This window comes from Dendropsophus ebraccatus, chromosome 2 (assembly GCF_027789765.1).
Source record: "Dendropsophus ebraccatus isolate aDenEbr1 chromosome 2, aDenEbr1.pat, whole genome shotgun sequence".
Taxonomy (NCBI): domain Eukaryota; kingdom Metazoa; phylum Chordata; class Amphibia; order Anura; family Hylidae; genus Dendropsophus; species Dendropsophus ebraccatus.
In genome coordinates this window covers 9,319,242-9,333,438 of record NC_091455.1, presented here as the reverse complement: position 1 = coordinate 9,333,438, position 14,197 = coordinate 9,319,242, and the positions used below count along the sequence as shown (strand labels likewise).

Here is a 14,197-nt window from a genome sequence, read left to right as displayed (position 1 = left end):
CTCCTATATACAGGAATATAACTACTATAATACTACTCCTATATACAAGAATATAACTACTATAATACTGCTCCTATATACAGGAATATAACTACTATAATACTGCTCCTCTTATTACACTATGTACAGCACATTATACGGGTGATATTACAGTAATGAGGTATATTATGCTCCGGCAGCCATTAGTATGGTAATAGTTACATTGTATCTGATTAGTATATAATTATGCAGCTGGTATATGCTGATGTCCTGTATGTGGTATAATATAAGTTCTCTGATGATGAGGAGTGCTCCCGGGATGTTATGTGTGACTGTACTTTGTCTTCTCTCCCATCAGACGGACTTTGAGAAGGACGTAGACTTGGCCTGCCGCTCAGGTAAGGATTTATTACACAAATGAAGAAACCTTTTTGGATTCTTTGCTCCTCTTCTCATGTTCAGCAAATGATTTTTCTAGAAGACTGTTGGTATAAGGGAGGAACTTATTGTTTTTCACATCTAACCAAGAAATTTCGTTTGTGTTTTAGTGTTTTATTTTTTATTTAATTTTTTTTTTTGTGCCCTATTAATGTGTGTTTATCTGTGTTTATTTTCCACTTGGCTATAACCGCTGATGGGTGTAGTGCAGGGGCGTAGCTAGGGGTTCAGCCTAGGGGGGCGAGTGAGTGTCAGTGGGCCCCCAACCAATTATGTTACCCATAGGGAACTTCAGTAGATGACAATGCTTTCCGAATAATAAAGGGTATTTTCTACTACATTATTCATGGTGAACAGGGACTGAGAACAATGGAAAATACTTTCTACATTTCACATATATAACCATGTAAAAATTAAAGGGGCTATCCAGCTTTGCAAAAACATAGCTGATTTTTTCATGAAACAGCACCACTATCCTCCAAAGCTTAGATGTGGTATTGCAGCTCAGTTCCACTAAAAGAGAATGGAACCAAGTTGTAATACCACAAACAACATGGAGGAAGCTATGGCGCTGTTTTTGTTTTCTAATTAGCCATTCGTCCATCCGTTCTTCTATCTCTTTATCTCATATCTATCTGTCTAATATCTATTGGGCAGCATGAGGACTACACCATAGCTGATGGTCAATGGCCAAATTAGCAACACCCGAAGGGGATACCCGCAGTACCAATAGAGTAAATGTATAGTACAAATGCTGGGTAATAACAATAAATAGTCCCATGCAGTTCAAGGCAACTTTACTAAATAACCTATATGCAAAAGCCAGACTACTGTAACATAACTAAATGGAATAATTACTTTATTAATCCATAGAAACAATACATGAAAAAACATTAAAATGTAGGAGAAATCAGCTCTGATAATCATGGTGTTGAAATTTAGTTTCTCTTTGTATCCGTATGGTAGTTAGGCCTTCTGTGCCCCAATATAGTAATAACTTCCAATTTCCCTCTGCTTCCATGTAGTAGTAGTTAGGGCCCTCTGTGCAGCCAATCCCCCCTAAAAAGGTAGTATCCTCCATGATGGCACCCCCCCCCCCCCCAGCACCATCTCATGTACGTAATACCCCCGGTATATATTCCCCATGCAGCCACCCCCTTCCCCAGCAGTAATCTCTCTGGTAACCCTGGTGGTTAGAGACCCTGCCCACCACCACTGTGAGTAGACTGTACCTCCAAATTAAGTACCCCCTTTTCAGTTAGCCAGCACATCACATACCCCAACCCTCATAGATAACATCCTTCCCAGGAGTTAGCCCCACACACACACTCTATAACTGAGGGGAAAAAAGCCATACTTACCTGCTGTGCGGTTGCAGTACTGTAGTCTTCTCATGTCAACTTTCTCCCTGCTCTCTGAGCTCACGAGTGACATTACTCATGTTCCACAGCTCTAAGGGAGGGAACGGCCTCTTGTGGCCACAACAGTAATTGGCAGGGTAGAAATCCAATGCTCTCCTCACCTTGTCAATCATCCTGCTGCATTCTTGGTTGAACTTGATGGACATGTGTCTTTTTTCAACCGTATTAACTATGTAACTATGTAACTATGTAACTGTTTGTTCTCCTCGCATACAAGAGCATACAGCTAAATGGTCAGACACAACATTCAGTAGCCGTGTGGCCCCCAGGAGCACTGATTGCTGGCCAGGGGCCACCTACAGCCAATAGACATTTGTTAAGTCTGTCTGAAAAAGCAATATTTTTTGCAGACAGCATTAATTGCCAAATCCTCAGTGGGCCCCCTGCCTGTGTGGGCCCGGGAGCTGACGCTTCCTCTGCCCCCACCAAATTACGCTACTGGTGTAGTGTATTCTCTATCCTGGTCTCCATGGTATATACACCTCCCTGTATTCTCCATGGTATATACACCTCCCTGTATTCTCCATGGTATATACACCTCCCTGTATTCTCCATGATATATACACCTCCCTGTATTCTACATGGTATATACACCTCCCTGTATTCTCCATGGTATATACACCTCCCTGTATTCTCCATGGTATATACACCTCCCTGTATTCTCCATGGTATATACACCTCCCTGTATTCTCCATGGTATATACACCTCCCTGTATTCTCCATGGTATATACACCTCCCTGTATTCTCCATGGTATATACTCCTCCCTGTATTCTCTATGGTGTATACACCTCCCTGTATTCTCCATGGTATATACACCTCCCTGTATTCTCCATGGTATATACACCTCCCTGTATTCTCTATGGTGTATACACCTCCCTGTATTCTACATGGTATATACACCTCCCTGTATTTTCCATGGTATATACACCTCCCTGTATTCTCCATGGTATATACACCTCCCTGTATTCTCCATGGTATATACACCTCCCTGTATTCTCCATGGTATATACACCTCCCTGTATTCTCCATGGTATATACACCTCCCTGTATTCTCTATAGTATATACACCTCTCTGTATTCTCCATGGTATATACACCTCTCTATTCTCCATGGTTCATACACCTCCCTGTATTCTCCATGGCATATACCCCTTCCCTGTATTCTCCATGGTATATACACCTCCCTGTATTCTCTATGGTATATACACCTCTCTGTATTCTCCATGGTATATACACCTCCCTGTATTCTTTATGGTATATACACCTCCCTCTATTCTCCATGGTATATACACCTCCCTGTATTCTCCAAGGTATATACACCTCCCTGTATTCTCTATAGTATATACACCTCCCTGTATTCTCCATGGTATATACACCTCCCTGTATTCTCCATGGTATATACACCTCCCTGTATTCTCTATAGTATATACACCTCTCTGTATTCTCCATGGTATATACACCTCTCTGTATTCTCCATGGTATATACACCTCCCTGTATTCTCCATGGTATATACACCTCCCTGTATTCTCTATGGTATATACACCTCCCTGTATTCTCTATGGTATATACACCTCCCTGTATTCTCCATGGTATATACACCTCCCTGTATTCTCCATGGTATATACACCTCCCTGTATTCTCCATGGTATATACACCTCTCTGTATTCTCCATGGTATATACACCTCTCTGTATTCTCCATGGTATATACACCTCCCTGTATTCTCCATGGTATATACACCTCGTGTCTCCACCAGGATGGACAGAATGTCCTTCAATTAGGGACATAATAGTCACTTAACTTACAGCTTGTAATATGGGCAAACATGTCGGTGTCCGTCGCTGTGGATATTACGTTCTGAAGAAGAAGATGTGTTTAATAAGAATCACCTGTCATTACGTGAAGTGCTCTTCTTGTCACCAGTAATGGAGCCGCTTATTTCCTCCGCCTGATCTGAATTCTGCCGCTGTGATATATGTTATTAGCCGATAAGGAGACGGCACCTGGAGTAAAATACCGTCGGTCAGAGAGAGAGGCCGCAGCCACGCTATTATAGCTATTATGGTTGTATTATTCTATGGCGTACAGCGTCTCCATGCTTCATCCATCCACATAGGAAATTATAAGGAGCCCCCTAGAGCCCCCTCCTCTTCCGACCCCCAGTCAGAAAGTTGCTATAAAATATGAGTCATCCTCCTACTGTGACAAAGTCACTTCATGGTCACAATTGTGTCTGGTCACCTGGCCGACAACCAATATGGCCACTATTAAAGGGGTAGTTCACACAAAAAACTCTTAAATTAACTGGTGTCAGAAAGTTATGTATATTGGTAATTTACTTCTATTTAAAAATCTCCAGTCTTCTGGTACTTATCAGCTGCTGTATGTCCTGCAGGAAGTGATGTATTCTCTCCAGTCTGACACAGTGCTCTCTGCTGACATCTCTGGCTGAGACAGGAACTGTCCTGAGCAGGAGATGTTTTCTATGGGGATTTGCTGCTGCTCGGGACAGTTCCTGTCTCGGCCAGAGAACAGAGAGCACTGTGTCTGAATGTAAATTAAACAACACTTCCTGCAGGACATACAGCAGCTGATAAGTATGGGAAGACTTGAGATTTTTAAATAGAAGTAAATTACAAATCCATTTAACTTTCTGACACCAGCAGATTGTGCAGCCGGGATCCCATTGAAACTAAGGCATTGCTCCACCCCGCAAAAACTACGGCCGTTGTTGCCATCGTGTAGAGAGCAAAAACCACAGAAGGCAACGTGTGGAATCCATGCAACTTTTTGGATCTAATGAAGGGGTGATCATATTTTGGGATTGCCATATTTTGCACAATAAATTGCTTTTATGAAAACAAACGTACCTGGAGAATTTTACCAAGCCAGCGCCTCCCTATGGTCAGTACTTTATCGAAAAAGATGGCTAACCGCGACCGAGGAAGTCTCCAGAGCTCACATTTCCCCATCATCTGGTCTTTTTCCCATGATCCTTGTATTTCTGTTGTATAAACTATTAGAATTTTCCCAGGGTTTCCCTTTAAACAGTAGTTTATGGAGTTGGTAGTGGCGGAGTTGGTGGACTATATCAACCACCATAGGTCACAGGTCGCACCATGCAGATACAACATAAGACGTCCCCGCTTTAGGCTCAACCACACATCAAACACACGGTAAGATTTCCCAGGCTCCCTTCTAATCTGACTTCTTTTTTCCTGTCCAGCTCTCAACAAGGACCTGTCAGCCTGCAGAACGTCCACCATCACAGGAACTCTGAAACGGCCATCTTTGCAGGACGAAGAGAAGATGAAGATGAACCACCAAAAGGGATCAAATTTTAATAGTCTTCCAGCTAATGTGTCCAAAATGCACCTGCAGGGATCGCCACACTATCTGGGAGGCATCAGTCTCAACGAGTATAACAATCACACCCTAACCCTAAAAAAGGACAAAAACCAGCCCCCCAAGCCCATCTACATGTGTGAAGGGGACATCTTCAAAAAGCTGGACTCTGAGCTGACCAGAGCACAGGAGCAGTCCATGGACACCAGTTATGTTATATTGCCTAGTAATACGGCCACGCTTAGGGCAAAGCCGAAAGAGGACAATAAGTACAGTATGAACATCGACCAGATGCCTCAGACCAGGCTCATACACCTCAACATGGCGGATCCCAGCTATATGGTCAAGAGTCCCCCCAGGGAGCGCATGGGCATGAAATGTGCGGAGCAAGGGTCACCCCTGCAGAAGCAACAGCTCCACCCCAGCGAATCACAGATACCAATGGGCCTTTGTGAAAAGGCAGAACTGGGAACGACGGTGATTGTTCCAAAAAGTGAGACTATCTCCACACTGTCCATGAGCTCCTTAGAGGTAAGGAGCCAATAAAGAAGCTTAAAGGGGTACTCCAGGCTGGGGTTATTTTTATTGTATGGCCGGGGAAGGGGTGGATGTAGAGACCACCGGTCACTTACCTCCCCCGTTCCAGCGATGGGTCCTGGATCACGCCGCCCCGTTCTCCGCTTCCTGATCTGAGCTGCCATCCAGCTCAGCCATTCAACGGTCGCAGCGGGGTCTCGCCTCGGCCGCTGAATGGCTGAGCTGCCTTTGTTTTTTTTGTCTAGTATTTTAAACAAAATGGGTAACTTAGCCCCTGGAAAACAAACTACGTGTTATGTTAAATGGAATTATTTGTTTAGTATCGTTATACCTTGAAGGGTAGCAGCTTTTGTAAAAAGAACAAATTCTGAGATATCAATCGGTATGTCTGACGTTTTTATTGGTTGTCGTCTGAAGGGCTGAGACCCTGGAAGAATCAGCTGAATACTGCGCCCGTTCCCTTCTGTCACCCTCAGCTCCGCTCTGTTAGTGGCTTGAGATGTGTACGGACTGACAGAACGTCCACAGAAAGTCTATGGGTTTTCTGTCATTCTCATCACCCGCAGAGCCGAGGAATAAACACTGCTGCCTGTTCATTGAAGGGATCAGTGGGGGGGTCTCAGCACTTGGACCCTTTACCAATCAGAACCTCTGACATGTCACTATGACAGGTACCCTCTTAACCTAAAACATAGAGCGCTTAGTTAATTGCTTAGGAAGTAGTTTTGCTGTTGGTTTTATTGGTGCAGTGAGCGGTAAGTCATAGAGGCAGGCACAGACGGACAGGCAAATCATTTCCATCCATCAGAGGAGCCTATGTAATAGTTACAGACTTCACATCCTGATATTGGAAACCGGTAAAGAAAAGGGTCACTGCAGAGATCAATAGTACAGGCAATTTTAAGAAACTTTGTAGTTGGGTTTATTAGCTGAAAAATGTATTTTTATCATGAAAAAGCAGTTTGAAGCTCTCCCCCCCCCCCCTCGTCTTCATTGTTTTCTATAGAGAGGGGAGAGGTGGAGGGAGATGAGGCACCAAAACAGGACAACAGAGAGTTAATTTACAGCTACATCACCGGGCTATCTCCTCTGAAGTCAGCACTGACCTCTCTGACCTCTGAATACCGACTTTCACACAGGTCCCACTGTGTAATCCTTTGTTCTCTGCTCTATGCTGCGAACTAATCTCCCCCTCCCCTCTCCATAGGTTACACAGGGCCCGAATGATGTAAAAGAGTCGAGATTTCCTGATAATGAGCAGTGGATGAGAGAGAGAGAGGGGGGGGGGGGCTGGGGAAAGGCTTTTTGAATGCAGATAATGGCATATTTGCCTAATAAACCCAATTACAAAGTTTCTTAAAATCGCCTGGACTATTGTACAAATCATTTATTCCGACTCATAATTCCCATTTACTTTTTGTTCACAGAGAAGAAAATCGCGGTATGCAGAATTAGACTTTGAGGTACGATTTTCCGATTTTTCACCGTTATTTTTTCATTTGATTTAATTTTCAAACATTAATATGAAGATGGTGATTTTCCATGTTGGTTTTATGATAGTAGATAGTATGAAGTAGTATAACCTATTAAATTATGACCTTATCAGTTCTGTACAGCCCCTACAGTAGACCTGGGGGGGGGGGGCTGTTTCCTTTACGTCTATAGAAAAAATTTTCTGTGGCCGTGGTGAGAAACGGTGCGGCAAATTCTAAATTTAAAGGGGTGTTCTGGGTGGGAGGTCTTTTTCACTATGGCCGGGGAGGGAGTGGATGAAAGCAACAACATCCACTTACCTCTATGGTTCCAGCGCTGGGTCCTTCATCTCACTTCTTTGGTCCCCGGCCTCTTCCTAGTCTACGCAGCAGCTTGAGACGTGACGCTCAGCCATTCAGCGGTCATAACAGGGTCAAATTTTGGAGTCATTTCAGTTTTACACTATGCGATAAAATTGACATGCTATCTGTATTCCTCATTCTGATACAAATACAACAATATCCCCTTTTATAGTCACGTTTTATTACTTTAAAAATAAAATTGCCATTTTCTGACCCATACAATTTTATTTTTTTTTATCATTATTATTTACCAAATGCTGTAGGCCAAAACAATAGCTGAGTAACGACATGTTTGCCCCTCAATCTAAATCATCCCCCCCCCAACTGTATATTCACACCTATACCTGATCACTCCTATTATTAACATTGACTTTGCACCCATCAGACTGTTAACTCAATTGTCAGAAAAACTATAAACCTGCATACAGTGTCTCTGAAACAGGAGGGTGTATAGAAAAAAAAGAAAACCTAAGTTATTTAAAGGAGAATTCTGGCCACAGCAAAAATCTGACAGGCGGTAGGGACAGGGGAGAAAATAATCATTTGTTGATTACCTCTCCCCGTGCCCATGATGCGCCATGTGACAGGCTCCTGGACCCCCCAGCTAAAGGCAATTTCCCTTGAGTTGTGATGAAAATATCCCGGTTGATGGATTCCACGCTCAGCCAATCACTGATTGCAGCGGCGTTCCGCCCCATTGAATGATTGGAGGAGCGGACTGTCCATCAATCGGGTAAAGGTTTTCCTTTATAATTAATGATCCAGTACGGCTCTGTAGCCCAAGGCTCCCTTGAAACATTGGATTCCTTGGACCTGCTCAGGGACTCTCTTTAACCCTGTGGATTATAGGAACTGCTAAGGGGCTTCTCAGAAGACCAATTGCTCCAGATGTTTGGTGTCAATGGGGGGCACCAACAAGTCCCTTTGCCTTGGCCACATACATCTTTGCCCTGCATAATGAAAAAACTAACTCCACCTCTGGGCAAGGGATGTTACTTTAGAGTAACATTGGCAAACTCTGCTCATAGATGCTTTCCATGGTTGGAGACAATACGTCAACAAATCTCCGCCAAAATATCAAATTATTGTTTTATCTTCCTGTTTTGGAAGGACTAGAAGTAGGGGTCCCCAGGAATGTAAACACATTTTCAGGGGTCCCCCCACAGTAACAAGGATAAGATTTACGTATATAAGTACGAAACGCTTTGAGTCTTATGTTTGTCTTATTGTTTCTACTTAGAAAATTATGCACACCCGAAAACGCCACCAGGATATGTTTCAAGACTTAAACCGAAAGCTGCAACACTCAGAGAAAGAAAAGGAGTCACCAACAGCAGAGAGCAAGGTATGATGGGAAACCCCTGACCGTGTAGGAAATATCAGTGACCTGTGATGTGAACCCGGAGGTGGGAAACCACCAAGGGGCAGAGTAAGGCCAAAGCTCAGCACGTTCCGGAGCTCAGATTCTCCCAAAGGTCTTTTATCTCAAACTCAAGATCGAAGGTCAAAAATGTTTTTGCACCTTCTTAGAAAAGACCTTTGAGAGAACAAATGTCGCGAATGTGATTTGGAAGATGTGTAGTTTGCAAAGCTTTTGACTACTGTTGTAACTTTTCTTCGGTACTGAACTTTCTCAAACTTAAAAGATATGTTTTGGTCTCAAATTTTAACCATCTGGAGTTGGATGGAAATTCCCTTTACTTATGTAAACTTGCCTGTTTGCAAACTCAACATCCTGAGAGATATCAGAAAGGTCAAAAAGTCCCAGCACATATTTAGGCAATGTAAGTACCGTAGTGATCATGGCTGATGTTGATCACGTTCATGATTACTACAGTACTTACGTAATGTTGCACCTGAGGAAATCCTGGTGGGAGCAGGTGTAGATTTCGGGCGTCCGGACGGCCAGGTTTACTAAGAGGTCTGCACCTCTTAGTGAATCCTGCCAGGGAAAAGGGGGCGGGGCCTTATTTAACATCGGCATACTTGTACGCCGGTCTATGTAAACCCCCTACCCCCATAGTATACACTATGGGGGTATACTATGGGGGTATGCACTGATGTGCCCGCTTCCGAATTCAGCAGCGGTAAAGATCATCCGGCCAGTACTGCAGTACCATCCGGATGATCTTTTCTGACACCGGCCATTTTGTTACCCGGCCAGGTCACAGAACGGCCGGTTTCTTACAGTGTGAGTATACTGTAGCCTTAGAAAGTATTCTTATCAGAAAATAGTAACTGATATTATCCCTTGTCTGCAAAGTCTTCTGTTTGGTGGAACCTTCGTGATGCGTGTGTCATGTGTCACTTAGTTTCCTTGCTCTACATCCCGGGAACCCGAGCTGAAATCTAATGCTGGCCCCAGCTGTTTCTGTAATTGTATGCCAGACCACACAGTCGGAGGATAACAGGATAAAGGCTTGTTTATTTGATAATCCTCCAAAGCCACCAAGTTGGATCATTGGCGTGATCTGGAGTCTTGGCTCAGGTGGCTAAATGGAAGTGAGTTGTCCAATATGCCCATTCCCATGCATGGTAAATCGAAATACTCTGGACCAGATTTATCAACGCTGTGCCTGGCAAATACATGAAAATAAGCACCCATGCACAAAAATCATTATTTTTAAAAGAAGTTATCCAGCGCTACAAAAACATGGCCACTTTCCCCCTACTGCTGTCTCCAGTTTTGGTGGGGTTTTGAAACTCAGTTCCATTGAAGTAAATGGAGCTTAATTGCAAACCGCACCTGAACTGGAGACAACAGTAGGGGGAAAAGTGGCCATGTTTTTGTAGCGCTGGATAACCCCTTTAAGTATTTGCCCGATGCAGCTCTGTTCACCTAAAGCGGGGTGTGGCATGGGGGGAAGGAGTCGAGGCCTCCTCCTATGTCTGATTTATCATGATTTACATCTGCTCACAGGTATAAATCAGGCTGAAAATCTATGCCTGCCCCAGATCTGACAGATTTTTACACCCGTCTTAGGTTGGCCACATTTACTAAGAACATTAGTATATTGGCAAATTTGATAAACAAAATCTAAGTGGAGACACAAAGTCTGTGGTTTGTATACAGGAAGTCTAACAGCATCCACATGGTAATCTTCAATCTTTATTGATTAAACTTACAGAAAAACAATGTTTCGACCCCCTACTGGGGTCCTTTTCAAGTATATACATGACAAAGACCCCAGTAGGGGTCAAAACGTCGTAATTCTGTAAGCTTGGCTATCAATAAAGATTGAAGATTACCATTTGGATGGTAGACCTCCTCTATACAAATTACGTTAACCCACCTTGGGATCGAGGGCCTTCCAGGAGGCATCCTCCGACTACTTAAAAACCAGGGACTATTGGTGCTGTTGACTTCCTCTCCAGTTTGAGGTCATAAAGTACAGGGTTGTCTTGGCCATCTTAAAAGGGTCAACGTTACATTGCGAGGTTGTCTGCCAAAGGTAAATTTATGCCCCTCCCCCAACAAATGACCTGTGGTGGGTTCCTAAAAGATGCACATTTCTAATAAGCCTATCACTATTAATCAGAACTGATTTTAAGGCTAAGCTGTATGGTTGAACAATAAGACTCACTAAGCCGCACCAATCTTGTGGATGGCCAATCTTGGTGCTAAAATCTATAAAAAAAAAAAAAAAAATACATTTGCATATTACGTTCTGCTATATTTCTTAGTGTATTGATTGGGTAACATTAGAACAGAAAAATGAAAAGGCTGAGACAAGTGTCAACCTAGACTAGTTTGAGAACAGAAATACTAAAATGAAGGCACTGCCAAATTATTCACACGTCAAACACCATGGCTGCCCAATGAATCCTATTGACTGTTCATGGTTTCCATCATATTACTCCATAAATTGTACAGCACAATACATATTTTTTCTGTCAGCCTCATATTAACACTGTATGGTACAATGTAAGGTGGGTTATCACAGGGAATTCACTAAAGCTGGCCATACACAATAAACCAGTGGAGCCAGTTGACCATCTAATCCCTGATGGATTTTCAACATGCTCAACCTTTTTGTTATTATTAGGGTCATTTACACAGAGTAAAATTGTCGGAATTCCATGGCGGAGAGTTCCGCCACGGAATCCCGTCTGCCGTCTGTTTCAATGAGACAGCTTGCGCACCTCCGCCGCTCTCTGCTCAAAGAAAGCGCGTGAACCGTCCCATTGAAACAGAGAGCAGATGGGAATTCTAACAATTTTACTCTGTGTGAACTGGCCCTTAGTGTTGGGCGAGCATAGTGCATAGTGGGTTGCTTAACTGAACTTAATGCTTGATCGGGCACTCCCTGGTGCTCGGTTACGGGAGGCCATACACCAACAACTGGGGGCCAATTGTTCGGCTGTCAGTTGTACCCATTACATTTTTTCATTCTAATCTTCTGTATCTTGTTTCCACATCCTTTCAAGGTATGAAATATACAAAAATTAGAATGAATAGTGTAATAGATTAATCAGGCACACTCTGCCTTCAACTTTGTATAGCATGAAAGATAAATCAGTTGATAAATCAGTGTCTTACAGTTCTTGTGATTTTTTTTCCAACGATCTCCCTTCCATATATTCATTTGTTTCCCAAAAATGTTTTACAGATAGAAAAACAACAGACACCTAGCAAGAGGTCTTGGGAAGGAATGAGGAAGATTCAGTCACCACCATCTTGGGTTAAAAAGGACATGGAGCCTGTGTCCCCCTCTCCCTTAGAACTAAAGACTGTGGAATGGGAGAAAACAGGTGCAACGATACCCCTTGTTGGACAAGACATAATTGACCTTCAGACTGAGGTCTGAAGCATAAAAAAAGACTTCTTTTTATTTTTAAAGAATATGATTCCATATAAAACGGAGAGCTGTTTGGTTTCTTTTGAAACCTTGTTAAAGTACTTTTTTGCATTGTTCTCAGAAGGGAAAATTCCGTTAGACTCTTAGAGGTAGGCGCAACGTGCTCTCTCCCAGGTATGGCCGAAAAGATGTCGTAGGTGCGAGGTCAGACCATAATCGTAAGCGAACGGAAATCAACTTCTAAAGAGTCATCGACCTTCAAGTGGAGATTACACCGAGGAATCGTTGAGGTTGGCTGGCGATTATTCACAATGACACTTAGACGAAACGTAATAGCTTCCGATAGATGATGATTAACAATTATATAGTACTCTGGTGTATTATATAAGAGCTCTGGGGCCGGCTGTTATAGAATCAGACCTAATTCTTCAGTGATGTAATACCTTGCTTGATATCTCCATTCAGTATTGTTTAGGTTCAACCCGACAATGTCTGCCAGAGCTGGCCCAGTGCAGTGGGTAGTAGCCAAAGCAAATCCCAGTCAATCTTGACTAGTTTGAGTAGATAGAACCAAATAAAATTAACCCCCCCCCCCCTCCCCCGCAGAGTGACCTAGAGCGAGTGAAGATTATATATTGAATGGAAGTCCTTGACTGTTACAGACAACCCTATAAGAAAACCTTCTGATTCCCCATCTACATCTTCTGCTCAGTCAAGCAGGCATTTTGGTATATGAAGAGAAATGTTAATATATCTAGTTTTGTAAAATGGCTTGTGGGACTTGACAGACTGCATAGAAACATTAGCTATGAAGATCCAATAAAGTGTTCCCAAACTTTAGAGCACTTGTTTCTTTGCTCTTCTCCTTTTCGAGAATCTTTCTATTTGACTCAAGGATCCAGAAATGCTACACGTACCCAGAGGTTTTCTCTTGGTGGCCATCAAGGCTTCTTCTTAAGACGACTCCCGGAAGCCGCTCGATTCCACGTAGGTCTCTTTGCAGTGTCGAGAGAAGAGGTGGAAACCGAGACCACGATGGCTTCTCCCGGGGTTTTTGTCAATGGGGAAAAAATGCATCAATGAATCTTAAAGCAAGTTGCTTGATATGCAAGCATTTTTTTTTTTCTTTTTGGCGCCAGTGTTATTTTTTTCTTTTTTCTTTAAATGACATTTCTCTTGTCATTACCTGTATATTAAATCAATAAATGTTTAAAGAATTTAAAAGAAATCCAAACTAGTAAATAAAAGAGATAAAAGATTACTTAAAACTGTGATGTAATTGTCAGATTTTAGATTATATATACGAAGAGAAAGCACAAGGCCCACGGTGCCGTGTTGTATAATATTGTAATTATTATAATTACACATAATGAATTTTACCATATAAATATCTTTATACTGTGTTTTAATTTTTTTAACACTAAGACTCCCCACCCGGATCATCGAGTCCCAACACATTAGCAGTGTTATGTAATAACTTACTTATGTGTTTGTTTAATAACTGTTAAGATTCAGGGTTTTTATTTTTTAGTTTTATTTTTTTCTTGTTTTTTTTCCCTTTTATATATTTTTTTGCCCGATTCCTCTGCTTGTTGTTTTTTTTTTTTTTTTTTTGTTTTGTTTTCCCGATCTGTGTTTGTCAGTTTTTTTGTACAGTTTTCAGAGCACAAATGAATGTGTTTTATTTCTAATAAAAAGTATAAACAACAGTCCAGTTTTCCTGCTCTTGTAAATTCAGTTTGAAAGATTCCAAAAGCTTAAGGAATGATATACAGTGACCCCTCTCAAAAAGACCACCCTATTGGGAGGACATCCAATAAGACAGATTTTTCTGGGATGAGA

General features: G+C 42.3%; 1 protein-coding gene across 3 annotated transcripts in view; it reads left to right on the top strand.

Annotated features, from left to right (window-relative positions):
- ADGRB1 (adhesion G protein-coupled receptor B1) overlaps positions 1 to 13,939 on the top strand; it is a 201,975-nt gene extending 188,036 nt beyond the window's left edge. For all 3 annotated transcript variants that reach the window (XM_069957019.1, XM_069957018.1, XM_069957020.1), the window contains 5 exons: positions 338 to 377; positions 5,066 to 5,715; positions 7,149 to 7,184; positions 8,797 to 8,901; positions 12,167 to 13,939. In XM_069957019.1, the coding sequence (XP_069813120.1) occupies positions 338 to 377; positions 5,066 to 5,715; positions 7,149 to 7,184; positions 8,797 to 8,901; positions 12,167 to 12,364 (1,029 nt within the window). In that variant the 3' untranslated portion in view covers positions 12,365 to 13,939. The remainder of the gene's footprint in view (positions 1 to 337; positions 378 to 5,065; positions 5,716 to 7,148; positions 7,185 to 8,796; positions 8,902 to 12,166) is intronic.
- The last annotated feature ends 258 nt before the right edge of the window (positions 13,940 to 14,197 follow it).